Source organism: Coffea eugenioides, chromosome 11 (genome assembly GCF_003713205.1).
Source record: "Coffea eugenioides isolate CCC68of chromosome 11, Ceug_1.0, whole genome shotgun sequence".
In the NCBI taxonomy this organism is placed as follows: Eukaryota; Viridiplantae; Streptophyta; class Magnoliopsida; order Gentianales; family Rubiaceae; genus Coffea; species Coffea eugenioides.
Window position 1 is genome coordinate 5,511,290 of NC_040045.1, and position 26,817 is coordinate 5,538,106.

Below are 26,817 nucleotides of genomic sequence, written 5' to 3' on the forward strand. Positions count from 1 at the left end.
TTTGTAATGATTTAATTCATGAGGGTATTTATAATCCATTATAATCAATTACTTCTGTGTGAATTCAATTGCAATTTCATTGGCAAAGGTAGTTGAGTTTTCTCTTTTTCATTTATCTTCTTGTCTTTATAAATTTGTTTAGAGACAATGCAACATAAAGCACAAACAACAACTACCCTACCAATTTGATAAATGGCATGTTAAATATGGATACATCTGAATTGATCTATGGATGCTTTTTCCCCTTTTTTCTTAGGCGAAAAAACTCTAGTTGTGATATCAAAATCAGTTAGTTGACTACAGGTGAAGTGTAAGAAAAATTTCTGTTATTTGCTTGGATAGGGTGACATGTACTTTCATGTCAGTTAAAATTAAATTGTTTGCATGTTTGTTAGTTGTATGAACATTTAAGTGCTCTCTTTTATGTCTTGTTGGTTGTTCAACTTTTCATTTTTTATGTGAATTTGAATTGGATAAAGTGAGAAGCAGTGTTCATTAAATTTGGATTGTTTACATTTTATTTAAGTGTTTTTGTTATTAAGAAAGAATGTAAATGATTCAATTCATAATGCTCAATCATTTTAGATTTGTTGTTTAGTTGTCAATTAAAATATTCATTTGAATAAAATAGTTGGGTTTCTATTGGGCTTTTTATTATTATTTCTTCATATTGGCAAAAAGTACATAATTGTGCAATTTGCTCATGGTATTTGTATGAAGATATACAAATGAATAAGAGTTCTTTTCTCCTTATTTGTTTCTCCTTTTTCCAGAGTGTATCCACTTTTTGATATATATATATATATATATATATTTCACAATCTCAACTTATAGCTAATAAGAAATTTTTCATGCTTTGATTAAGAAATTTTGGTATGTATAATAATTGGAGATAGAGTCCATGAATAACTAAAAAGTTTTTAATGGGCAATTTTTAATTGTAATTACCAAGATTATTCAGATGTAATCAATTTGAGCATTTCAATTCTTTTAATTAGTGCCACATTGAAATACAATAATTCTTAATAAAAGACATGAGGGTAATATAGGCATAAAAAATTTGAGACAAAAAGTGCTCGCATTCCCTGATGACAAGACTTATTATACTTTTTTATAGAGTAATGATAATGATAATGATTACATGGTCCCTTTAGGAAATCATTCCCTCAATTTCAGGGCCACGATGTGGCCTCAGAAATTTGTGCGGCTCAAATTACAGCATGTAACTCGATTTTCACGCCATGTGTGGGGCCCACAAAAATTTGTTCTAAAGTTACTCCGTGTGTAAAGAAAGTTACGTGACGTGCAAAAAATATTACGCACTGTTGGAAAATGCACAAACCGCCACAAACGGTTGCACCTGCAACCGATTTGTGCCCCTTGTCCCTCAATTTCTATCTCGTATTGATAATAGTGGTCAAATTTTAAATGATTAAATTTAATACAATCTAAGGGTCCAAAACAATTATTTTACTATCCAACGCAATGAATTTAACTTAAAAGTATGATACCCAAAAAGGCCTGTGTAATCTTCCTAACAAAATAATACAACAGAAATAATTACATATAAGGTTTTTTGAATGGGTGACAATTGGGCATTCTACACCCAACATTATCTCTTGCACTCAAACACCATTTGAATTTAGTCTTGGGAAAATAATGGATTTCATCCTTCACATTTTACAAAAATATTCTGTTCGTCTCTCACTTTTAAAACGAAGCAATTTCGTCCTTGACATTTAAAAACTGAAGTTCTTACATCCCTGAACCCAAATTTTAATCTGAATTAAACCACCAATCAACCTGATTACAAATTTTGGGGGTATAATTGGTAGATCACTTGGTTAACTCAACTTGATATTTATGCAAAATTTAATGAACCCAAAAATAAAAAATAAAAAATTATAACATAAAAAAGAAAGATTAATCTTTCCTAAATTATCATTGTATACACTGACAGTTTTATGTACCACCATATCATTTCAATTTCAATTTAAACACCAAATTTTATATTTATGATACATATCTAAATTCGCAAGCGGATATACTAACGGTGTATGAAAAGATTTACTAAAAAAAAACTCTACTATTCCAAGACAAAGAATGGCCTTTTATGTTATAATTTTTATTTTTTGGTTTAATAAATGTCATGTGAATATGATGAAATTGATCGAGTGATCTATCAATTCTATTTTCGAAATTTATTACTGGGTTATTGAATGGTTTGATTCAGATTGAAAATTAGGTTCAGGGATGTAATAGCTTTAATTTTTAAATGTCAGGAACGAATTTGCTTCATTTTAAAAGTGAGAGACGAAAAGCATATTTTTGCGAAATGTGAAGGATGAAACAGATCATTTTCCCTTTAGTCTTTTAAAAAATGAACATCTAAAAATTGTGTTAACGAGTGCCCAATTCGCATTCATTGGACGTTAATTTTCAACTAGTTTAAATATTGGATAGAATTTTCCTAAATTAACAATATATATAAGCAGAATTATATGCATGCAACATGTTCAAATTTCAAAGTTCAAATTATAACTTTGCAAGTATATCCTACATCCAGGTTACTAATTTATATGATATTAGTGTACGAAAGAATAATCCTAAAATATTTTCTAAGCCTTTTAATTCTAGATTTGGTCGCATTATCAGATTTGCCCATGGGAAAGAGAGAGAGAGGGAGGGGGTGAGATGAAGGGAAATGGGGGAGAAGGGGAAGGAGGAGGGGGGAGCTAGGGAGGGAGGAGAAGGAAAAAGAGGGAGTAGGAGAAGGAGGGAGAGAGGGAAAAAAATGAGGGAAGGAGGAGGGTGGTCTTTTTCGAAAAAAAAAAATAGAGGAGGGTGAGGTGTTGGCGCCTAAGGTAGGGGCAGCGGCAGTGGAAGTGCAAATGGTTAGGGATGATAGTGGTAGAAGAGGGAAATTAGTATGTGTTTTTAGGTATTTTGAGGTGTGTATTTTATAAAATTTTGTATGGTTTTAATGGACTCCTACAAACAAGTTGTTACAAAACTTGTTTATTAAAAACAAGTTAACAAGCAGGGGGGCCAACCACACCATAGATTGCCTGGAGGAACCGTACTCACAGGAGAAAGTATACCAGATTTAACAGCTCCAAGTGTTGCTTCATTTTCTTCTAGAGAACCAAACTTAATCATTCCACATATTTTGAAGATATCTCATACCAAAATCTGTAGCCTAGCCAAGAAGATTTTGTGCAATTACATTTGATTTATTTTTCCGTCTTTGTAGTCACTGTCAAGAGCTAATGAAGGTAGTGGTGGTGGGAGGTGAAGCTGCTCTGATGTATGGTGCAATCAGGGCTAAAACTATGGCACCAATTAATCTTCAACTTGTACTTTTCGTCGGAAAAGAAAATCATTATTGGCTATTTCCATCATTGCTACAACCTTAGGGAGACCATTATGCTATAGATTCAAGCCATACTCATAAGCACTCAGGAGGAGGGTGTCTTGCAAACCAGATGTGGAAAAGCACAATAACACCGATCATATCCAAAAATACTTAGGAGGGTCGACATATCCAATATCTGAAGTTTTTTGACATGTTGATGGCTTAGTGCGTTGCAATAGACTATGACTCAAATACGAATAATAAATCAAACATGTAGATCACTTCGGGATGGAGATTTCAATTTGGGAAGACCAAAACTATGCAACTCCCAAACAACATTCTCTATCCAAAACCATGAAATATGTTAGATCTATTATTCCTCTTTTATGCACATAAACATGTCTTGCCTCACCTGATGCTATCTAATTGAATACCAATAGAATTAGATATAGCAGTAGTATAGTATAGTATACAGCATTAGACTCACCTAGTCATCATATATCCTAATCATAATCATATACTAGCAGTATAGTATAGTCTAAGCGACATCGTTCCTCGCCTCCTCTTCAGCTTTCAATTTATTTCTTTCCTCCAACTCTTCGAATGTGGACCTCCACTTGCAAAAGGTGCCAAACATTTCCTCCATCTCCTCAAGGCCTCTACCCCTCGTCTCCGGCAGCAGTGTAAAGAAGAAAACGAAGGCCACAAATGCAATTCCACCGAACAAAAAAAATGCCCCGCCTATGGTGATGACCTTGTACATTGAAATGAGGCCATTAGAATTTCCCCGCTGATCAACCTGTTCATGGCCACTGCCAAGCCGCTTCCCAGATCCCTTAACCTCAGGGGGAAAATCTCCGAGCTATAGAGCCAAGCAACCGGACCTAACCCCATCGAAAAAGTTGCTAGGCTCGACAGTATGCAGTAAAAGCTGCTAACTGGGGCCATAGGTGTTTCCTAACAGCTATTTTTGCGTACCGTCGAGCGTAGCAACTTTCTCGTTGGGGTTAGGTCCGGTTGCTTGGGTCTACAGCTCGGAGATTTTACCCTTGAGGTTAAGGGCTCCGTGAAGCGACTTGGCAGTGGCCATGAATAGGTTGATCAGCGGGGTCATTCTAATGGCCTCATTTCATTGTACAAGGCCATCACCATAGGCGGGGCATTTTTTTTGTTCGGTGGAATTGCATTTGTGGCCTTCGTTTTCTTCTTCACCCCAAGTTGGTGGCAAGCTTGGCGAAAAAATAGTTGGACACGTATCCCAGCAGCGCGCCAAAGTTGATGAACACTTCCGTGAAAGAAGTGATGAATCCCCGAATTGATCGTGGAGAGACCTCGACAGAATATACAGGAGCTATCATCAAACCATACCCAACCCAATTCCGGTGACAAACCGGCCGACCATAAGGAAGGCATAGTTGGTGGCAAATGCCATCAAAAAGGCCCCGGCGAAGAAGATTACTCCGGCCATGGCTATGGTGTATCGTCGGCCTACCCAGTCGCACGTCAGACCAGCAATGGCTGAACCCAGAAAAGAGTAGACGTTGATGGTTGCCACCAAGACTTCTTTTTGGACATCGGAGATTTTAAGATCCCTCTGTATGTAGATCATTGCTCCACTCATCACTCCCGTATCATAACCAAGACTTCTTACCAAGTAGGACTGAAACGAAACCAAGTAGGACTGATGACCAGCGAGCTACTTAAATGGTCGGGGGATCTATTTGATTGACCGACTGTCATCGAGAGCTGTAGAGGCATATTTGGACTAATAGAAATGAGGCACTTAAGCCAGTGCTGGCCAAAGAGAATCTCTTGTTATAATTAGGGCTGCAAACGAATCGAGCCGCTCGCGAAACTCGAGTCGAGTTCGATATTAATCGAGCTAGAGTCGAGCTCGAGCTCGAACTCGAGCTCATAATATTAAGCTCGTTAGCTCGCGAGCCGGCTCGCGAGCTTGAGTATATATATATATATTTATTTATTTTTATTTAATAATAAAATTACGTATATTATTTTTATTTTTTTATTTTTTTTTTCATAGTAAAATTACCTATATATCCTTAATATTTTATTATTTATTAAGAAAAAAATATTATTTTATTTATTTTTTAAAAAATAAAATTTTTATTTTTTATTTTTTTCGAGCTCGAGCTCGGCTCGACTTGATTCGAGTCGAACTCGAGCTTGAAAATTGCCGGCTCGTCGAGCTCGAGCTTGGTAAAATTTAGTCGAGACTCGGCTCGATTAGCTCAAAACTCGACTCGACTCGGCTCGTTTGCAGCCCTAATTATAATGCACGTTCTCATTTCAGATACATTTCCACGACAATTAATGTGCGTTCTCGGTTCCTCTTTGCCATTTTGAGCTCAATAAAAAGAAGGGATAATTTCAGAAACCTCCCTTGAAGTTTTTAACAATTTCACTTAGTACCCTTAAAGTTTTAAAAATTACACATACCTCCCTTGAATTTATCATTTTGGTAACAAAAACTATTTAATGGTCAAAATTTTGAATGAATAACCCAAATTGCCCTCATAAAATTGTGAAGTTTATTTTATTTTCTTATAAAATTCTATTTAAAAATATATGAAATATGCACAAAATCTCAAATCTACTTTCAACTTTCATCTCTACTATTTTAAACCTTTCATATTCCTACATCTCAAATTAGTACCATTATCATCATGACCACCGCTACCATCAGTTCTTAAATTCTAAAATCTCAATCTAAGCTACAAAAGAAAAAAAAATCAATACTGTTAAACTTAAAAGATTTCACTGGCTGTATTAATATAATATCTCATCTCTCAAATGTTGGACTACCATGCCTATTATATTTAAATCTTCAACTTAAATCTTCTTCTATTCATCTTTAAATCTTTCAAACCAAACTAAAATTAATTTGTAATATGTTAGAATTATGTTCACGACATAGTTAGTTATTCTATAAGTGACCTTGTTTTTGTTTCCATTAAATATTTAATTGTGTGGTGCATTCCTATGTACAAGATTAGGAGCGTATTGTTTAATTGAATGAAAAATATTAATATATTACGGTTATTATGGTCATTTTATAGGGTCAAGGGAGGTAAGTGTAATATTGAAAACCTCCAAGGTACTAGATGAAATTATTTCTGAAATTATCCCTAAAAAGAATTATAAACAAAGGGATCGGTCACAAAGATCATCGAGAATTTACAAATTAGGGCCCAAATATGGCTTCAAACTTTTCAACTTTCGGAATTCACCATTGAAAGAAATGACAAAAGAAATTAATAAGGAAGTTCCCTTTGAAAGAAATCCACCCAGGCAAGTTTTTAATTGCTATCCTTGTGTCCAGGGGAATCACCCTCTCATCTAGACCTGTTAAACGAACCGAGCTGTTTGGAGGGGGTATTCTATGTTAAGCATTATATATATCAATACTTGTATGATTATATTTACCCGTTACATTTGCCCCCACTGAAATACATTTGGTAATTTCGCCATTTTGGTTCCTAAATAATTTCACTAAAACCAATTTTGTTCTTAATTTCACCGTTACAATTTCTGAAGTCATCCTTAAGAAAGTACAACAAAACAGTTTAATTTTCAAAGGAAAATTTACTCTTGTCAAATTCGATCCCCAATATGAATCCTCAAAATTGGTTGTACTACCTTTTTATTCTTTTAGGAGAATTAAGAAAAAAGGGATAATTTTAGAAACATCCCTTGAGGTTTTTGACAATTTCATTCAGTTCCCCTCAAGTTTAAGTAATTATACTTACTTCCCTTGGCATCGTAAATTATCTATAATGCCCTTCAATTGGTAAACAATTCACAGTTTAAGGCAATAGATTTACAAAAACAAAACAAAATCTTATTTCTCTATCTTGGGTTTATTTCCGCTCCTCCCTTTTCTAAATATTATACAGCTATACACTCTTTTTATTATCTTCAATTTTATGGACATTAGCAAATTGAATTGCAAAATCGACGGGGGTAGATTATGTGTCAAATTAGAAGGAAATGAAGAGGTTTGCAGTGATAGAGAATTAAATAATGAAATTGATGATTGAAACAAGAAGAAAGACCAAAATTGTGTAATTTGTCATATTTTGTCTGCTATCAACAAAATTTTTTGTAAAATATCAATAATTTGCATGAGAATTTTTTTAGTTGGATTAATAATTGTTGGTTATGATTTTGTTATAGAGGTAAAATTATTCTTTACTTCTTACATGTTAATATTTTTAAAAACATGGGACTATTTTATTGGTGGTTCTAGATTAGATTATCTTGTATTGAAAAGGTGTTGAGGTATTGAGATTTAATTTTGGAATACAAAATTAGTTGTCAATGAGGAGCATGTGTGTATATGTGTTTATGCATGTCTTTTTGTGTGATAAGCATTGATGATGTATATATAATTTGTGATTTTTTGGGCGGCTACTTGCACTTGGACTTGAAGTTTATGTTCGAATGGTTGCTAAGGATTAGGATAATCTATTTGTGCAAAGTGTGGAAGAAATTCATTGAATATACTATATTTTTCTTTTTTAGTTGTATATAAAAGGGCAATTTAGAATTTTTGAGGGAAAATCTAGTTTATTGAACCTACATTGTTACCTAAATAGTAAAACTAGAGGAGGTGTATATGAATATTGAACCTACATTGTTACCTAAATAGTAAAACTAGAGGAGGTATATATGAATTTTAAAACCTAAGGAGGGCTCTTTATAATTATCAAAAATCTCAGGGGAGGCTTGTGAAATTATCCCTAAGAAAAAGCCGAGAAGCCTATCGCTGCAATATATTGCATATGCTGAGGTTTGGTAGCTGAAGAATACTCTATAGAATTGAATAAATTGAACCTGTTGATGTAACACATTTTCTGGTCCTAAGAAGTCTACCCCATTTTCTAGTTATTTTATTGTATTAAATTAATTTTTACTTTTCGTACTGTCAAGCCACTTTTTGTATTTTTTTTTCTGTCAATTGTCACAAAAGTGTGTATAACACTTTTCGTACTTCTATAAGGAAAAGTGTGTATTTACAATAGTGTGCTTGACATTAAGACTTTTAACTTCATTTTTGGATTTATCATATAGCTGTGGTGATGTTGGCACTTGGACCCACCTGTGCTGAAGTACAATTGGCACATCATCCATGTACTAGTGGAGCCCACTACGATGATGTATCAATGCCACATCATTATGGAGTTCACCAGTATGGGAGGAAAGAGTGTGAGTGAGAGATCTCCAGTTTGAAATCTTCCATTTACACTAAAAATAAAAAATAAAAAATTGTATTGTTTAATAAATTTGGAAAAAGTAGTCAATTCTTTTTCTTAAATTATGTTAAAGCTATATCCGCTTCATGAATTAGTATTGTTCCCCTTACTATTACCCAAATTTTGCCCTTTACTTTTGGATAATTCATATAAAGGTAGCTGGCAAGTGTTCAGTATTCATCCACAATTAACCATAATAAGTTTTAATTTTAGTTAGCAAAATAGCCAAATGGATATCAATATAATTGCTAAAAATGTATCCCTCCTCTCAGTCTCCGTTTGCCATCAACATCATTCCACCAACACCACCTTTCTCCACCCAAAAAAAAAAAGACCATTTAAAACTCCAAACCTTGTAACTCATATTCCCCAAGAACTTGGTAAGTGAGCACTATGGCAATGCTTTGTATTATTTCACCAATTTGACAATTATAGACTACCCTAGGTTGATATCACAGCTCTTTTGGGGGCCGGATCTCGCAGATTTCAGACCTACCATATCATTTGATCCAGCAAGAGAGACATTTGGAGAGGTGGATCCACCAAATGTTGATTATTCATTCACAAATTTGGGAACTCTTGAGGGGAACCTTTGCTTGATTTGTGATATATATCGTAGTGATTCGAAAGAAGTATGGTTTTGTGGAGAAAAACGATGAGAGCAGAGCATCTTGGACTAAAATACTAAGTATTTCGCATGACATTTTCCATGGACCTTTGACAGCAGCAGTATGCATATTTCCAAAGGGTGAATTTTTTAGTGTTGGATACTGGCATACCTTTGCGTCTACAATCCTAAAGATCGTCTACAATCCTAAAGGGTTTCCTGGCCTTGAATTTCTTTTCTTTTCTTTTTCAGGAAACGATAACTATTGTATAACTTATCTATCTTAAACTACAGGGGAAGGTGAACCTAAAGAGGCTATGTTTGGAACTAACAGGAGTGCTTTGTACAATCCTTGAATTTTTTTGCTGCAAATGAAATTTGAACCCCCACCTACAATCTAAAGAGAGATTTAAAACCCTCTGGTGGCCACTGAGCTTGGCTCAGTGGTTGTTTCCTAGCCTTGAATGATGCACAAGAAAGGCTACAAGAATCAGAAAAGCCAAAGATATCTACTTGTTCTGAATCTTCTGATGGCTGATTGTTTGACGGTCTCCTTATATTATATTTGGGCCAGCAGCATCAACATCAGGCACCGGGACACGACACGCGGATGGCCTTTCTATTTTAGGAAATTCCTCTTTATAAGCAGTGTAATGTAATTCACATCTAATTTTCTAATTTTGATCTTTGAGCTGTCAAATGTACAAACAGCAGCTCAACTAGCTAGAAAAGCTTTTCCTATTGTTTTGTGCGGTTTCAGCCGGTTTTGGCCAAATTAATAACGCCCTAATTTTGATTATTTACAAATTTAACCAAACTACTATGCTTTTGTGTGATCGATAGGCAAGAAAATTTTTTCTTTTTTGTCTTAAGAGAGAGAGTTTTTCACCAGAAAGACAAACTTCAAAAGAAATTGCATTCACATGGTTCACTCAATTGCAATACTTTGCATATATATGAGTGGTCAGCTGAGACTAGGCCTGCTGAGCCGAGCTCGAGCCGCTAGTTAATATAAACGAGCCGAGTACGAGTCTTTGTTTCATAGGCTCAATAGCTCGACGACGGCTCAATAGGCTCGAATAAATGTGAAATTATAAAAATATCCCTATATCAATTAAAATTTACAAGTCTTTGACTCCATCAATTTACCTAATTTCCAAATCCTCACTTCCTCTGCCGACTCCTGCCGATTCCCTACTCCCAAACTCCAAATTCCCACTTCCGCCAGCTCCACCCAGCTTTTGCAGGTATGTACTCAGCTTTTCTTTCTTTTTCTTTTCTGTTTTCTTTCTTCCCCAGCTCGGCAGCTCCCTCCTTTCAAAGCTTTAGATCTATGGATAAAAACTTACTTTTTTTCTTCCCCTGCTGGGTAGATCCATCCTTTCAAAGCTTTATCATTCAAAGCTTTAGATCTATTGCAAAAGAGGTAGTTGTGGACCCCTGTGATGTTCATAGGATGTTAGTTGCCTCGGACATTAATTAAGACGGGTCCCCAAATATTGATGGATGGCTGCTCTTCTTTTGTTTTTTCTTCTACGGTGGTCCAACTTAGGGGCTTTTCTTGCCAGAGCTCTAAAGCTTTAGATCTACGGTGTTGTTAATTAGGCATGTAACACAATATAGAAAAACATTTCCAATACTAGAACTCTTTATTTTTATTTATTTGAGTGTAAAACAGATACATTGACTGGGGAAATTTTTTTATATATATATAATTGAAGCACACACGGACCAAAATATATATACACACAGAGGGACAAAAACGTTTTACTGTATTCACATGTAGTAAAAAAGATGGCATTTGGATATGGGCAATTTTTGGTTGTTGTTTGGTCCCTTTTTATGGCAAATTTTTAGCTGTGTCTAAAGCTATATTTTTGCTGATTTTTTGTGTTCAATTTCTCAATTAGCAGGCTGATTTTTTGACTTTTTTTGGCTGCTGTTTTTCTTTCTTTCTGTTTTCTTTTTGGATAGCTCATTTGCTGGTTTCTTTTGCTTGTTAATGTAATTAGGGTTGAAGAGCATAATTACAGCCAGGCTTGATGATGAAGTGCCGAAGACACTATTTATATTTGAAATTTATTGGTAACTAAACATTTCAAGTGTTGAACATTTAGATTTTTATGTATTATATGTTTATGATTGTATTAGTGGATAATTTGTAGCTCTCAAAATCAAGAATATGTGAAAATTGCTATTATTATGCTTAAATTTTACCAAAAATATGTGGACAAAAATTCTATTTTCTTGCCTAAATTTTTAGAAAGTTGGCTGATTTCGAGCTCATCATGAGCCAAAAAATCGAGAAAAATTCGAGCTGATGTGGCGAGCTGCTCGCGAGCCAAAATCGAGCTAAGCTCGCAAGCTATAATCGAGTCGGTCTCGAGTACCTCTTTGTCTATGTCGAGTCGAGCTCGAGCTCGACGAACTCGAGCTCGCATATAAACAAGCCTGACTCGACTCGATAAGTTCAAAACTCGACTCAACTCGACTCATTTGCACCCCTAGCTGAGACGTCGGAGAACAAAGTTTTCCAGGAAACACACAACATATTTTCCAAGTTTGAGAAAAAGACTCAATACACCATTTATGCAAACACTGCCACCAATGGCAGTCAAAAATTGCGTGAAGTGGGCATTTCTGGCAAAAAAAATAACAAAAAAGTTACTTTTCTTCCATTTTAGTCCGTTCCCCTCCCTTGCTCCGTGGTGCTATTACCACGAGAGGCCCACTTCACGGATGAAACTAAAAATTGCAAGTACCATTTTTTTTTTGGTAACCCGGAACATGTCCCTACCCGAACCCTTTGGATCCGAGCCGGCACACACCAAACCGGAGGGAAGCCGATAGCCCCATACAGCTTTTCCGGGCGAGTCAGGATGTGCGACGTAGCGGGCACGAATTGAACCCTGGTCAGTGAGGAAACCAGCAACACAAAACCGATCCCTCAACCGTTGCGCCATATGCCCTGGGAGCCCAGTACCATTAATATTGTCACTTCTGCTGACGCAAATTGGATGCAAGTTTCTAAGTATCAAGTATGAATATCGTAAGTTCAATACAGTAGCATTTATTTTATACTGAATGTCTATTATTGATTTGCTCAATTAAGTAGCCGGAAATTAGCGGTATCCTTATACAGTACTATATAAGAATGAGTTGTGGTCAAAAGGAGTTTGAATTTCAATTGTATGGATAGGGATTTTTTGAAAATGTGGAATGTTGTGTAGTTTTTTAAAAACTTTTGATACATCTTAGGGCAGCATGTGTTTAGATATATTTACCGAAATACCCTCATTTTGGCACATTTAAAGTTTTGATTTATGAAGACATCTGGGTATTTCTGGAATATGGTATTATTTTGCAACTGTTTTTGCATTGAGTACAACTCATATAAGTTTATGTATTGGTATAATTACTAAAATGGTATTATACACACATTTAATTGAAGTGTGGTTTTTGTTGTGCAATTAACACAGAAACATATTAACATGTTGTGCAATTAACATGTTGCTAAAACTAGCCGTTGAAGGATATTTCTCTATCTGAAACAACTTATGCCTGCTCTTGGATGATTTTCAACTGACATCTGTAGGGGCCTTTTAGGAATGGTAAAATTGTAAAAGTATTGATAAAATAACATGTACAAGTGTGTGCTGTAATTAGAATATACTATTATTAGTTTTGTCATATTTGATGACTATTTCTTTCCAAAATGTATTATTATTTGTCCAATGAAAAATCTTCTCTAACTACAGACACTAAACACCCTCGCGATGCGCGGGCACTCCGCCCTAATTATCTAAATACACAACAAACTGGGTTGTCAAGAAATACAAAACAACGAATTAAACACTGTGGTTATATAACAAAAAAAAAAGATAATACATCAATTTAATTAATAGTGCTCTGGTACATTAGACAGGAGAATGAGTCGATTATTGTAGGACTATACGATTACTACATGAATTGTCACTCTTGGCTACATCAACATGCTACTATGTGTTTCTCTATAATGCGCTGTCAAAGCATATGTTAGAACTAAAGCCTTAAAAAGAAAGCATATGAAAATGAAAGGATTCTAGTCTACTAGTGTTCGATCTATCATGAACAAGTATGAAACATATGCATATACAAATTGGAAGCATCCGAGAGTGCAAATCAAATCCGGTCAGATTTACAACCTTAAAAGGGCGGGCAGCATCAACATCAGATACCGGGAAAAGAAACGCGGATGGCCCTTATATTTTAGGCTACAATGGGAACCTGATTTGATTTTCTCATTGACGTGGATCAGGTTAGATGTCAAAGTTGCTGGCTAATGACCCTCAATTATTAAAGGGATAAGCTGTTCTCTCCTTCCATATTTGGTTTAGCAGCTTGCTAATAATTTATCCTGGCAAAACCAACTCAAGAAAAGAAAGAAGAAAAACCAGCTTTGAAGTGATTCACAATAATGCAGCAGTTTTTAATTCTTAATTGCCGTATCATGCAATTAAGACACCACAGCCCACTCTGCTGGTCAAGTGTAAGAGAATAGAAACTTTTGTGGAATTTTTCGACACAGATAACATCAAACGATAACAATGAAGATTGGGGTTTGTGGTGGTAATTATACTCTGGGATTGGGACTACTTCAGGACAAAGCAAGTAGGAATTAGGGCTTTTTATGTTTTATCTTAGTCTCAACATCTTTTGAGGGCTTTTATATTTTCCTAGCAAGACACACGTGCAAAGCAATGGTCGATGCTGATTTTTCCATGCACAATAGAACACACTGTGACATAGAAGCAAAGAATCAATTAATCAGGATACACTTACAAAGAAAAAACAACTCCTTTAGTATCCCTAACAGCATTCCGTACCTTTTCCACATCCTGGGAAGATAGTTTGTGAAAAGACAGCGAAATCTGGTCTTCATCTCACTCAGTTTATGAGGCTAAATTACTAATCATCGAACTAAGCTAATGACCAAATGTTTCCACGAATGCCAAAGACCAGAGTATTGTGTATGATTCCAATCCTACCTTCTTCTTATAACCAGTCAACTAAAAGTTCATCAACCATATATAAGTATTGATGTAGACTAAATTAAGCAGAAAAAAGACAGCAATTATAGCTAAATATAGTCAATATCCATAATATGACAAATTGAAGTTCTCAAACGGCAACATTTCCTTAATTCAAATAAAAAATGGAAAATGGAGCAATCTGGAATGATTTCCTTTAAAAAATGAACGTCTAAAAATTGTCTTAACGAGTGCCCAATTCGCATTCATCGGGCATTAATTTTCATATAGTTTAAATATTGTATAAAATTTTCCTAAATTAACAATGTATATAAGCAGAATTATATGCATGCAACATGTTCAAATTCAAAATTTGCACGTATATCCAATATCCAAGTTACTAATTTATACGCTATTAGTGTACAAAAGAATAATCCTAACATATTTTCTTAGCCTTTTAATTCTAGATTTGGTCGCATTATCAGATTTGCCCATGGGAAAGAGAGAGAGAGGGAGGGGGTGAGATGAAGGGAAAGGGGGGAGAAGGGGAAGGAAGGAGGGGGGAGCTAGGGAGGGAGGAGAAGGGGAAAGAGGGATGTAGGAGAGGGAGGGAGAGAGGGAAAAAAATGAGGGAAGGAGGAGGGTGAGGTGGGGGACAGAGCCGTGGAAGTGCAAATGATTAGGGATGGTAGTGGTAGAAGAGGGAAATTAGTATGTGTTTTTAGGCATTTTAAGGTGTATATTTTTTATAAAACTTTGTATGTTTTTGATGGACTCCTGCAAACAAATTGTTACAAAACTTGTTTATTAAAAACAAGTTAAAAAACAGGGGTGCCAACCACACCCATAGATTGCCTGGAGGAACCATACTCATAGGTGGAAGTATACCAGATTTAACAGCTGCAAATGCTGCTTCATTTTCTTCTGGAGGACCAAACTTAATCATTCCACATATTTTTGAAGATATCTCATACTAAAATCTGTAGCCAAGAAGATTTTGTGCAATTACGTTTGAGCTAACAATGAAGGTGGTGGTGGTGGGAGGTGAAGCTGCTCTGATGTATGGTGCAATCAGGGCGAAAACTATGGCACCAATTAATCTTCAACTTGTACTTGTCGTCGGAAAAGAAAAGCATTATTGGTTATTTCCATCATAGCTACAACCTTAGGGAGACCATTATGCTATAGATTCACGCCAGCCATACTCAGAAGCACTCAGGAGGAGGGTGTCTTGCAAACCAGATGTGGAAAAGCACAATAACACCGATCATATGAAGTATAGTATTATAACATATGAAGTGGGAAGTACATTCCCCAAAACTTTTAGTGGACGACAACGTTACAATGAGCAAAACTCTTCTAACATACCTGCCCAAAAAATACATTTCGATCTCCAAAGGGACATTTTTTGACATGTTGATGGCTTAGTGCCATGCAACTGACTATGACTCAAATACGAAGAATAAATCAAACATGTTGATCACTTCAGGATAGAGATTTCAATTTGGGAAGACCAAAACTATGCAACTCCCAAACAACATTCTCTACCCAAAATCGTGTCATATGTTAGATTAGTTATTCCTCTTATATGTACACAAACATGTCTTGCCTCACATGATGCTATCTAATTAAATACCAATAGCACAAATCAGGTCAAAACACGGTGGGCAGCGGCACAGACTCATCAACTCGTCAAATGTCCCGATCATATAGTACAATCTAAGCGAGATCGTTCCTCTTCCCCTCTTCAGCTTTCAATTTCTTTCTTTCCTCCAACTCTCTGACTGTGGACCTCCAGTTGAAAAAGGTGCCAAACATTTCCTCCATCTCCTCAAGGCCTCTGCCCTGCGTCTCTGGCAGCAGTGTAAAGAAGAAAACGAAGGCCACGAATGCAATTCCAGCGAACAAAAAGAATGCCCCGCCTATGGTGATGGCCTTGTACAATGAAATGAAGGTCATTAGAATGACCCCGCTGACCAACCTGTTCATGGCTGCCGCCAAGCCGCTTCCCAGAGCCCTTAACCTCAGGGGGAAAATCTCCGAGCTATAGACCCAAGCAACCGGACCCATCCCCATCGAGAAAGTTGCAACGCTCGACAGGACGCAGAAAAAGCAAACAGCTACGGCCCCTGTTAGCTTCTCGGTCGGATGCTGATCGATCACCGTCAATCCAATGGCCAGTCCCAGCAGGGAGCATACCAGACCACCGGTGCTTGTCAAAAGCAATATCCGCCTTCCGAACTTGTCTATATTGAAGGTAGACACCAATATGAAGATGGTCTTGGTGACCCCAACAGATATGGTGGCCAGAAGCTTACCGTTGTCGCTAGTTATACCAGCCTTCTCAAAAATTGTGGGGCTGTACATAACGACCGAGTCAATGCCGGAAGCTTGCTGGAAGAAGCATAAACCGATGCCTGCAATCGTGATGTGCAGAACCGCCCGGGTGGGATGGATGAACATTTCCCTCCATGCACCTCTACCGCCGGCTTGGTGGTTGGGAACCTCTACCACCTCGTCGTGGTTGTCCTCGGGGATGCCAGCAGCCTGCTTAATGTCGGCTAACCTCTCCCGGGCTTCTTGTAAAGTTTCCGAGGTTTTCTCCAAAATTCTACTAGCTTCCCCTACTCTGCCATGCATCATCAGCCAACGTGGCGATTCCGGCATGATCAAGCCCCCCACGAACAACATTACCGATGGAATTGCGCCAATTCCCATCATGAATCTCCATCCCAAGTTCGTGGCAAGCTTGGCGAAAAAATAGTTGGACACGTATCCCAGCAACACGCCGAAGTTGATGAACACTTCCGTGAAAGAAGTGATGAATCCCCGAATTGATCTTGGAGAGATCTCGGCAGAATATACAGGAGCTATCATCAAAGCATACCCGACTCCGAGTCCGGCAACAAACCGGCCGAACATAAGGAAGGCATAGTTGGTGGCAAATGCCATTAAAATGGCCCCGGCAAAGAAGATTACTCCTGCCATAGCTATGGTGTATCGTCGGCCAATCCAGTCGCACGTCCTACCGGCAATGGCTGAACCCAGAAGAGAGTAGACGTTTATGGTTCCCACCAAGATTTCTTTTTGTACATCGTTGATTTTAAGATCCCTCTGTATGTAGATCATTGCTCCACTCATCACTCCCGTATCATAACCAAGTAGGATTGACGACATGCAAGCTAAAAGAGCACAAGCTAACGCATACTTGTTTCTTTTGGGCTTTGGAGGAGGAACAGAGTCTGGATTAGATAACCCAACTCCCCTAGTAATAGCTTGATTGTGCAGGTCTGCCATGAGGAATCAAGAAGGCGGAGCAGCAGCAGCAGGAGGAGGAGGAGGAGGAGGAGGAGCAGGAGGAGAAGGATGCAGAGAATTTTTGTGCTAGTGTTGTGAAGATTATGTGAAATGGTCGATATAATTTCTAGCGGGGAAGCTGAAAACGATTATTTAAAGAACACTAGGATTGAAGTGACCGAATGAGCTAAAGCTTTGAGCTATTTCAATTGCTCGACTGCCACATGGGGGGTTTTATTTGAATAAGACACCGCAAATTGTTCGCAGATCAATCGATCATGCATGTATACAACGGAGACTACCTTATTTCTGCCTCACGTTTGTCTGCAACAACGCAAAAATTTCTTGTCCAGGGTGTGATCCAAAATCTATATTCTTACCTGTCTATCTATCTAGAACTATATAATATATATAGTTGTGTTCATTTTTTTTTTTTTGTCATCCCTAATCTATAGTTCTTTAATTCTCATGGTAAGATTCTAATTACATTTAGGATCATTAATATTTGATTACCAGCCAAATATCAATCAAGCCTATTTACATGACCAGCTAACAATTAGGATAATATAATCATTCCGTTTTCTTTAATTCCTATGGTTATATTTTAAATACAATTGATATCATTAATAATTCATCAATAAAGCCCATTTCCATTACTAATTAGGACAAGATTTAAAATACATTTAATATCATTAATATTTGATTACCAACCAATACAATTATGTCTTTTGGTATAATATAGTTTCCCGTAAAAATGATTGTAGTAATAATCCAGGTGTTTGGATAGAGTATTATTTGAAATAATTACTGTAACATTTTTTGTGATGTGATGTATATAACATAAAAAAATAATTAAAAATATATTTATGATACAAACGAAATATTACGTGAAATAATTTACCTATCCAAACTTTGGTTGTTCTGATGACTAATTGTTTAACTGTCTCCTTATTTGGTTACTTCCAAATTGGAAGTTGGACATTTACTTGGAATTTCTTATTGTTTTCATTGATTACTTTCATTCTGCACCTTTATAGTATTGGAGGTGAATAGGAAGCCTGATATTCTGAGTAACAATGCATGTTTGGTTCTTCGGTTAACATTTCTCCACAGCTATATCAACAGAAAAAGAATTCTGCAGGGAGGATCAGCAATTGCAGTTTTTTCATAATTATGCTCAAGTGGTTTAGCTTAATTTCTTCAGCATGCTCATGTTTTGAGGAGCTGCCAAGCATGTTTAGTAAATAATCATGCAGAAACAAAACGTCTTAAAAAATGCACAAGTTGCCATCCCACCATTGCGCATAAACAAAACAGCATAGCCAAAGAAACAGAAGTATATCCCGGCTTCAAAACATTATAAGGAAAAGAAGAAACCGCAAACAAACATAACCGGACAAGCCAATTGCAGAAATACTGCATATCCTGAAGTTTGGTGCCTGAAGAATGCTCTATAGAAGTGAATAAATTGAATTTGTTGACAAAAGACATTTTCTTTGGTCCTGAGAGCTCAGCCACATATTTTCAGTTATCTTATCACATTGAGTTATTCTTTAGTTTTCATATTGATACAAGAAAAAAGTGTGTATATATAGTACTGGTTTGTGCTTGTTCCATTGATGCGAACATGAAGATTCGAATCCCCTTCGAGATTTCGTTTACCAAGTCTTCAGGGCTGGTCATGCTCAACAAGCTTAAATCGTGTCAAATTCTAATGATGGTTGATGATGCAATCGGGTTCAAGAGCTTGGTGATCCAAAGCTTAATGGAGGCTTAATGAGTTTAGTTTCTTAGTATCTTTTGTTTTAATTATTTCCAGCCGTTTGTTTCATTGTTTCTAGCAATTGTTAGTTACTTAACTAATGTTCGTTAAGAGTTAACTTCAGTCATTAGTTTGGTTTAATAAATGGGTAGGTCATATTGATCATAGTTGAGCTGAACTGGAGATAGGATTTAGTTAAGTGAGTTCTAATTTAGTTAGGTTTTTGATTCTTGTAAAGGCTATAAATAAGCCTTAGCTGATACGTTTTTATTAATTAAACACACAACAAGAAGATTCAATGACAAGGCTAACTAACATAAATGAACTAAAATGTTGAAAGGGATCCAGATTCGATGAATTCCAATGGATGATTTGATGAACTCCAATGGATCCACTACTTGCATGATTTGAACATGAATCATTGGATCCTGTGTTCGCATCAACCATCCCTTTTTTTAATAACCCAATCACGAGTACAATAGCATCAAATAGGTCAAAAAGCTTAATCTGAGTTCTCAATAGCAAAAAAGTGGACATCAAGTGCAACAGAAGTTAAAGAGGTTGTGCTCACAACTCAAGCACTAACTAATAAGATGCTTACAATTGAACCAAAAAATTCAAGGCCATTGCATAAAAATCTAAACTTGTGAACACTTGTCTGGGAAAAAGAAAAGTATTCTTCCTGCTGTAGTGCTATAACATATCATCCACCTATTAGTGATAGCTCACTCCCTCACCACTCACAACCTCACCAAGGCAGTACATTGAATTTGTCCCCTGTCCATCCTCCAGTATTCTGGTTGCAGCCTCCTTGTCAACAACTAATACCATTCCGATCCCCATATTAAAGGTCCTTCTCATCTCAGCATCATCTATTCTTCCGGCCTATAAAGTTCACAGGTAAATTTAAAAAAAAAAAAAAAAACAGGTAAAAGGCTAACTTATCTCGGACAGTGCACAAATAATATATATGAAAATGCATCCCTTTAAGGGTCCGTTTGTTTCGGGTGAAAATGTTTTCCAGGAAAATATTTTCCTAATTTCCCGTGTTTTGTTGCACAAAAGTTACTGAAAACATTTTCCTATGTAAAATATTTTCACTCATCTTATGGAAAACAACTTCCCTTCCAAACTTACTGAAGTTGTTTTCCGAAATGCATGCATCCCGCCTGTAGTATGTTCCAAATTTACTGAAAACATCTTGTAGTATGTTTTTTTTTTTTTTAGTGTAAACAGGAGGACTCGAACCCAAGACCTCTTCCTTACACTTCCTCTCCCGTACCACCCAACCTAACCCAACCCTCCCTCTAGTATATTCAAAATAAAAAAAAAAATCTCATCCTGCTCATCCTATGCTAGTAATTAATTATGTATAATAGGAACATTCTTTTCTAGAGAAATTTTAAGCAGTGAGAGTGCAAGATATATGTCACAATAAGCATTGCATGTGATTAATATTTGACACTAAATGGCCAGCAATTTGTTTATTGCTTAAGGAGATATTTTTTATTCATATATACATTTCTCCAAGATTTTTTAAAGTTAAACAATGAGATAAATTTTCTTATTTTGCATGGAAAGAAGTATGTAGTTATAATGTGTAGAAAGTAAAGATAGAGATAAAAGTGAAAATATTTCAGAAGTTAAACAAACACCAGAAAAATGAAGTAAGAAAATATTTTCAATAAACTAACCAAACACCTGAAAATGATGAAAGTGAAATGATTTTCATGGAAAATTACTTCCACGGAAAATATTTTCCCAAGGAAAACATTTTACTTCCAACCAAACAGACCCTAAAGGAATCTCCAGTCAAAAATTAAGGCGATTAAAGAAAGAAAGAGAGTCTTACCTCTTGAATCCAATTGAAAACGGGAGGAACTACCCAAGAGTCCTTATAAATGGCAGCACCAAGACCCCTTGGAAAAACTCGGGGTATATTATCTGTGAAACCACCTCCTGTGATGTGGGCTATACCTTTAATGCCTCCCTTGCTAACAAGGTCCAGCACCTTCATTTAAGAAATTTACATAAAAATCATTTCATCCACAACTACTGGAAACAACCTAGAAATAGGTTGAAGGATCACCTGCTTAACATAAATGACAGTTGGTACCATCAAAGCTTCGCCTAGTGTGACTAATCCACCAGGAAGTTGGTCCTTCAGCGAAAGACCACTTCGGTTGAGAACCCTGTGAATAAATGAGAAGTTTATGATTTATGGCCAGAAGGGTTCATTAAATACTTATAATGATCGATATCCCTAACACAGTGGCATAGCTTCTTTAAAGTAATCGAACCTTCTAACCAAAGAAAATCCATTTGAATGGACTCCACTTGATGGTAGACCAATAAGAATGTCTCCAACTGTAATGTTTTTCCCATCAATTACAGAATCCTTTTTGACAATGCCGACTGCAAAACCACTGATATCGTATTCACCATGTGCATAGAAATCTGGCATTTCTGCAGTCTGAAAGGAATATGCAATCGTTAAACTTCAATTGAAAGAAAAAGCTGAAATATGTCCACTTCTGCTAGTTTCATCTTAAAAACTACTCTAGCCATAAAGTCTATTTTCCCAAATTATACAAAGTACCACGAATTGGCTGCACTGTTTCAACCCATGCAGAGGTAAAATCCTCCCAGTAGGGTCATTTAGATAAAAGAATTTCAAGTATAATAATCAGAAGATCATAATTTTCTGTTGGAAACCATTTTTGACCATTTTCAGGAAACAAAGAAAGAAGTCAAAAATGAATAATAACAGTTTGGTAGTTAAATAATATTGAAACAATATCTGGAAACCACAAACTAAGGAAGGATAGGATGTGGCTTGTCAAATCAATGACGTATAGATCTAGAGAATAAGGGAAAAACCAAATTTAAGGTGCTGCAAATCAATCTGAACATATTTCCATCAGCATTTACAATCTAGGTAATGTTCAAGCTTTCTTCAGCCTTTCTTCCTTTGCAAGAATACAGGAAAATATCAAACAGATACCTCTCCTCCCAAAAGAGTGCAATCAGACTGTTGGCAACCATCAACAATACCCTTTATGACCTGCATAAGTACTGAAAAATCATATTCATGCTAAATAACTTCTTTCTAAAAACTACTAAAATGACCTAGTGGACAAAAAGAACATACTTTTTCAGCAAGATCAACGTCAAGATGGCTGGTAGCAAAGTAATCAAGGAAAAATAAAGGCTTTGCTCCCGAAGTGACAATGTCATTGACACTCATTGCAACCTGATACAAAGGTCACTTAATTAAGTTTGGCAACATAGGCCAAGTACATACAGACTAAAATAGCATTTACCAAATCAATCCCAATGGTCTCATGAATTCCAGTTTCAAATGCAAGCTTGAGTTTTGTTCCTACACCATCGGTACCAGCCACAAGATATGAATCACCTGCTTGACATTGTGCCAAAAGGACAAAAGAATTTAGTTCATCAGTAAGATAATCGACAATTGATTGATCATCCATACAAGGAAATCCTCATCCGTAAACAACATATAACAACACACAAAAGAAGGAGGACAGGATGGTAGACGAGAATTATATCCAAGTTGAACAGGGAAATAATATGCACCAATGGAATCATAACCAAAGACTAGTCATAGTTTGTAATTTCAAATAACTCTGTTCACGATTGTGAAAAAGGAAGATGGAAGCAATCATAAGTCTCGTCATGCAACATACGGGTGACACCATTCTCATAAAAGCAAATCAGTTTGATAAAAACCAGAACAACACTCTGTCAGAGAACCTACACTCATAAAATTACAAGAAAATTAGGAATTTGCATCTGTTGAATCGTTCCTACAGAAAATTCAAATGCTAGAATTGGCAGAAATGAACAAGATAGGGAATTTTAGTCAGCTGTAAAGAGCTGAAAAATTCATGAGTTTCCTAGTCTTTTATTCAACCCTTCAATTAGAATGACTATTAACTAACGATCTTATGTTCAATCTTCTATAGATAGAAAAGAAGAGAGAAGTTTCTTAACCAACTCGTCTTAAGCAAGTTTGCAGTTTATAAGTCCTTACGTTCCTATGTTGTTCTAGGTAGAGAAATTGATCAATAAAAATTCGGTTTTTGGTTTGTTAGTTGTCTTTTTCTTCTAGCCTTCTTTCTTCACAGCATTACTGTTCAGAGTCCCCAAAACAGTCATAAGATCCTCTCATTCTTCCACTAGCGCTCATAGGCAAGACATTTCTTGTCCTACATCATATCTACTCTTACCAGAATACTTTGTTATGGACAGTATTTGCACTATATATGATACCCAAATCTTCTACCTTTTGTTCAAATCAAATATCAAATGGAAGGGTTACATTAGGGTCAAAATTAGCAGCAGGCTAAACCTGTACTTGAGTTTTATTGCAGGTCAATCAGCTGACTGATCTTTAAGAGAGAATCCAACCTGAGACAATCTATCTTTTCTCATGTCATAGACCAATCCTTTTTCAGTAATCCCAGCCCAAAGCAAGCCCTGTTCGAGGAGAAAACCAATCATATTCTGCTAAGCTAATAAACAGATAGAACACTCAATTGATTTGGAGAGGATCATAGACTATGCTTTCTTATCTAGAACAATAAAGAAGAAGAAATGTAAAAGGGCTATTTGGGAACAGTCCCTACCTTCAAAATAGACAAAAAAAAGGGCCAGACATACATGTGCAAAGCAAAAGGTTGGTGCTGATTTTTTCCTAGCAAGAAACAAAAACCATTTTTGGGAAGGACAGAAAAAGGAACAGTATTCCAGCAGCAAAATTTTGCATTTTCAAATTGGATGTCTAAGCTACTTCTAAGAACTGAACTACTTGGTCATTTAACATTTTCTCTTGGGCAAATCACTACAAAGATAACATTTCTCAAGACACTAAGGATTCAATGATGGTAATCAAAATACAGACCATCAACCAATGAGATTTTTTATCACTCAGCCACACAGATGCCAGTACTCATCCTGCTTAATATACACATCATAACAGACTCTGATATAGAAGCAAAGAATCAATTAATCAGGATACACTAGCAAAGAAAAACAACTCCATGAGTATTCCTAACGCATTAAGTTCTTTTTTCACATTCTGGGAAGATAGTTCGCAGAAGGACAGTCAAATATGGTCTACATCTCACTTAGTTTATGACGCTAAATTACTAATGACAGAACTAAGAAAATGGCCAAATATAACCAGTCAACTAAAAATTCATCAACCACATACATGGATTAATGTAGACTAAATCAAACAGAAAAAGACAGAAATTATAGCTAAGTATCATCAATAACCATAATATGGCAAATTGAAGGTCTCAAACGGCTACATTTCCTTAATCAATAGAAAATGGAAAAAGAAGCAATCTGGAATGATGTCCAAGGAAGAGTCAAAATAACCATATGACTCACATCCTAATGATATTTAAAATCTGCTTACAATATATTAGATATTATTATTGCTGACTTGTAGGTGCCTAATTACCGGTCAGATTAAAAATTAAAGAACAAGAACAAAAAGATTATTCAGTGGAACCATACCTAAAGGATATAACCCTCCAAATCCTCCAATTCCAGGTGCCATCTTGGCAATTCTTCTAACCAGATCAGATCCAGCATCAATGTCAACACCAGCATCCTTATATGTAAGTCTGTCAGCATTATCTTCAGCTTTTTCATCACGACTACTACATGACATCGACAGGACAATGGTAGTTTTTCTACTTCTACAATGAAATTTTGTGCACACTCCAGATGACACCAAAAATTTCTGTGAGAGGCGACTTGACTTCAGCATCGACACATTTGAGTCCTTAACACACAACTCTCGGCGAGGAATTACTGCAGTTGTAATGCACTGCAATATTTCTTTACTTGCTCCATAGGAGGTAGACATGGAAAGCCTAAGAAAATGGGTCCTAAGACAACTGCAAGAAAGTTTATTTACAACTTAAGTTGCAGCCCCCAAAAGCCCAAAAAAAAAGAAAAAAAGTCAGGACAAAGCGCTTTACGAATTTTTTTTTTTTCTGGGGACATGAATGTGAAGTTTTTGTATAGAATATGCTGGCAATATCATAGCTTCATTTTTGTCGAGTGCAAAATGCACATTAAATCATAAAAACCAACTTCCACAATTAAACCCAAACAACTAAACAGTATTGGCTTAATTGTTACCGAGAGCGAAAAAGATGTTAAATTTGGAGGAAAGCACTACTCAAAAAAAGAAATAACCAAAAGCAACATACATAACAAGATGATGGGGCACCATATCCATTTTAGAGCCAATATAAACCACTGTTAACAGCAAGTTAATCACTAAATTCCCAAATTAACTTTGCCCATAAACCGGCATATATACACTTAAACATAGCCTCCCTTTGGGTGGTTGTTTTCGCTAAATTTTACTGCATCATTTTCTCTTGTTGCTAAATGTACATGTGTAAATAAACAGTAGTTAGACAATTAGATAATGACAACCTCAAGTAAAATTCATGTTTGGGTTTTCGTAAGCCTAAAATGATTTTGGCACTCCATTATCACATTTGTATCGGTCAAGATAACTAAAATACCCACACAAACACTAATTTCAGGTTTCATTCCCTCATATTTTAGCAAGTAAATGATGCAAAGAGTAGGCTGAATTTCTACTTAGCTGAACAACGAGAATAACCCATCCGAAATCAAGTTCATCATTCAGGTCTTTCATCAAATGCGTGATATGCATGCAAAATTACAAGCTTTTTCTATCACACTAGCGCATATCCAAAAACATTCAAAATTCTTTCCAAGTTCATATATTCCAGTTCTAGTCCACCAAAAGAACTTAAAAATACACAAAACAACAGAAACTTACAGAAATTTCAAGAAGGTCAAGTTGATTTACTGATGAAGTCAGTCACCAAGGAGTGACAGGCAGCAAAAAAGAGTTCTGGAGTTGTCTGAGCGAAGGAATTGAATCCTAAGTCAAATAAAATAAGCTGCCGAGAGTAGAAAGAGAGAACAGAGGGGAGCACAGGAAACAAGACTTGAGCAGCGGCGCCGCGTAAAAGCCCAGCTTTGGGGGAGGCAACTACAATTCTTACCTTCGTAAATTGGTTTGTATTAGTCCCTCCAATTTGGTCCCTAACTTGCCACCCCGGGGGGCACATGGGATGGGACGCCCACTGACGTGTAGTAATAGTATTGAACTCAGCTACTGACGAGGTTATCGAATCGAGGGTCTGTTTGGATCGTGAATTATTAGAGATATTTTTACTGTAACATTTTTTGTGATGTGATGTATGTGAGATAAAAAGATAATTGGGAAGATAAAAAGGTGTATTGAAAATTATAATGATGATGTAAGTAAATAAATTTGAGGAAATAAAGCCCAATCCAAACAAACCCCGACTTTCAAACTCTCTTTTCTTTTCTTTTTTTATAAGACTTGCGGCTAGTTTGGGAGTATGAATAGAAGTATAAATGATAGAAAATTTTCAGTTATGAAAGAAATGAATAAAGTTTGA

At 36.2% G+C, this 26,817-nt stretch overlaps 3 protein-coding genes across 6 annotated transcripts; all 3 read right to left on the minus strand.

Moving 5' to 3' along the window:
* Window positions 1–3,893: 3,893 nt before the first annotated feature.
* On the minus strand, window positions 3,894–12,198 carry LOC113751862 (probable polyol transporter 3). Its single transcript, XM_027296009.1, has 3 exons — window positions 12,064–12,198; window positions 4,719–5,015; window positions 3,894–4,217 (listed from the first exon to the last, which is right to left on the minus strand). The coding sequence occupies exons 1-3, from the start codon at window positions 12,196–12,198 to the stop codon at window positions 3,894–3,896; spliced, it is 756 nt and encodes a 251-aa protein (XP_027151810.1).
* Window positions 12,199–15,963: 3,765 nt separating this feature from the next.
* LOC113751863 (putative polyol transporter 2) lies at window positions 15,964–17,484 on the minus strand. The gene has a single exon (XM_027296010.1). The coding sequence runs from the start codon at window positions 17,419–17,421 to the stop codon at window positions 15,964–15,966; it is 1,458 nt and encodes a 485-aa protein (XP_027151811.1). The 5' UTR covers window positions 17,422–17,484.
* A 2,298-nt stretch (window positions 17,485–19,782) lies between these two features.
* On the minus strand, window positions 19,783–26,427 carry LOC113753101 (phosphoribosylformylglycinamidine cyclo-ligase, chloroplastic-like). Of its 4 annotated transcripts, none has more exons than XM_027297194.1 (9): window positions 26,196–26,427; window positions 24,854–25,239; window positions 22,627–22,724; window positions 22,455–22,556; window positions 22,308–22,367; window positions 21,604–21,776; window positions 21,393–21,495; window positions 21,156–21,314; window positions 19,783–20,188 (listed from the first exon to the last, which is right to left on the minus strand). In XM_027297194.1, exons 2-9 carry the CDS (start codon window positions 25,206–25,208, stop codon window positions 20,018–20,020), a joined length of 1,221 nt encoding a protein of 406 aa, XP_027152995.1. In that variant the 5' UTR covers window positions 25,209–25,239; window positions 26,196–26,427; the 3' UTR covers window positions 19,783–20,017. The 4 variants fall into 4 exon arrangements, with proteins under 4 accessions (XP_027152995.1, XP_027152996.1, XP_027152993.1 ...); XM_027297195.1 differs by having other exon boundaries at window positions 22,627–22,721; window positions 26,166–26,427; XM_027297192.1 differs by having other exon boundaries at window positions 26,166–26,427.
* Window positions 26,428–26,817: the final 390 nt, after the last annotated feature.

Coding starts and splice junctions, on each gene's coding strand:
- LOC113751862 (XM_027296009.1), bottom strand. CDS start 12,198: ATGGCGCAACGGTTGAGGGATCGGTTTTGTGTTGCTGGTTTCCTCACT. Junction 5,016..12,063: donor ATCGGCTTCCCTCCGGTTTG/GTGTGTGCCGGC, acceptor GTTTCGTTTCAG/TCCTACTTGGTAAGAAGTCT. Junction 4,218..4,718: donor CCGGAATTGGGTTGGGTATG/GTTTGATGATAG, acceptor TTGGCTCTATAG/CTCGGAGATTTTCCCCCTGA.
- LOC113751863 (XM_027296010.1), bottom strand. CDS start 17,421: ATGTCGTCAATCCTACTTGGTTATGATACGGGAGTGATGAGTGGAGCA.
- LOC113753101 (XM_027297194.1), bottom strand. CDS start 25,208: ATGTCTACCTCCTATGGAGCAAGTAAAGAAATATTGCAGTGCATTACA. Junction 22,368..22,454: donor ACGTTGATCTTGCTGAAAAA/GTATGTTCTTTT, acceptor GTACTTATGCAG/GTCATAAAGGGTATTGTTGA. Junction 20,189..21,155: donor TTTTCAATTGGATTCAAGAG/GTAAGACTCTCT, acceptor TGAACTTTATAG/GCCGGAAGAATAGATGATGC.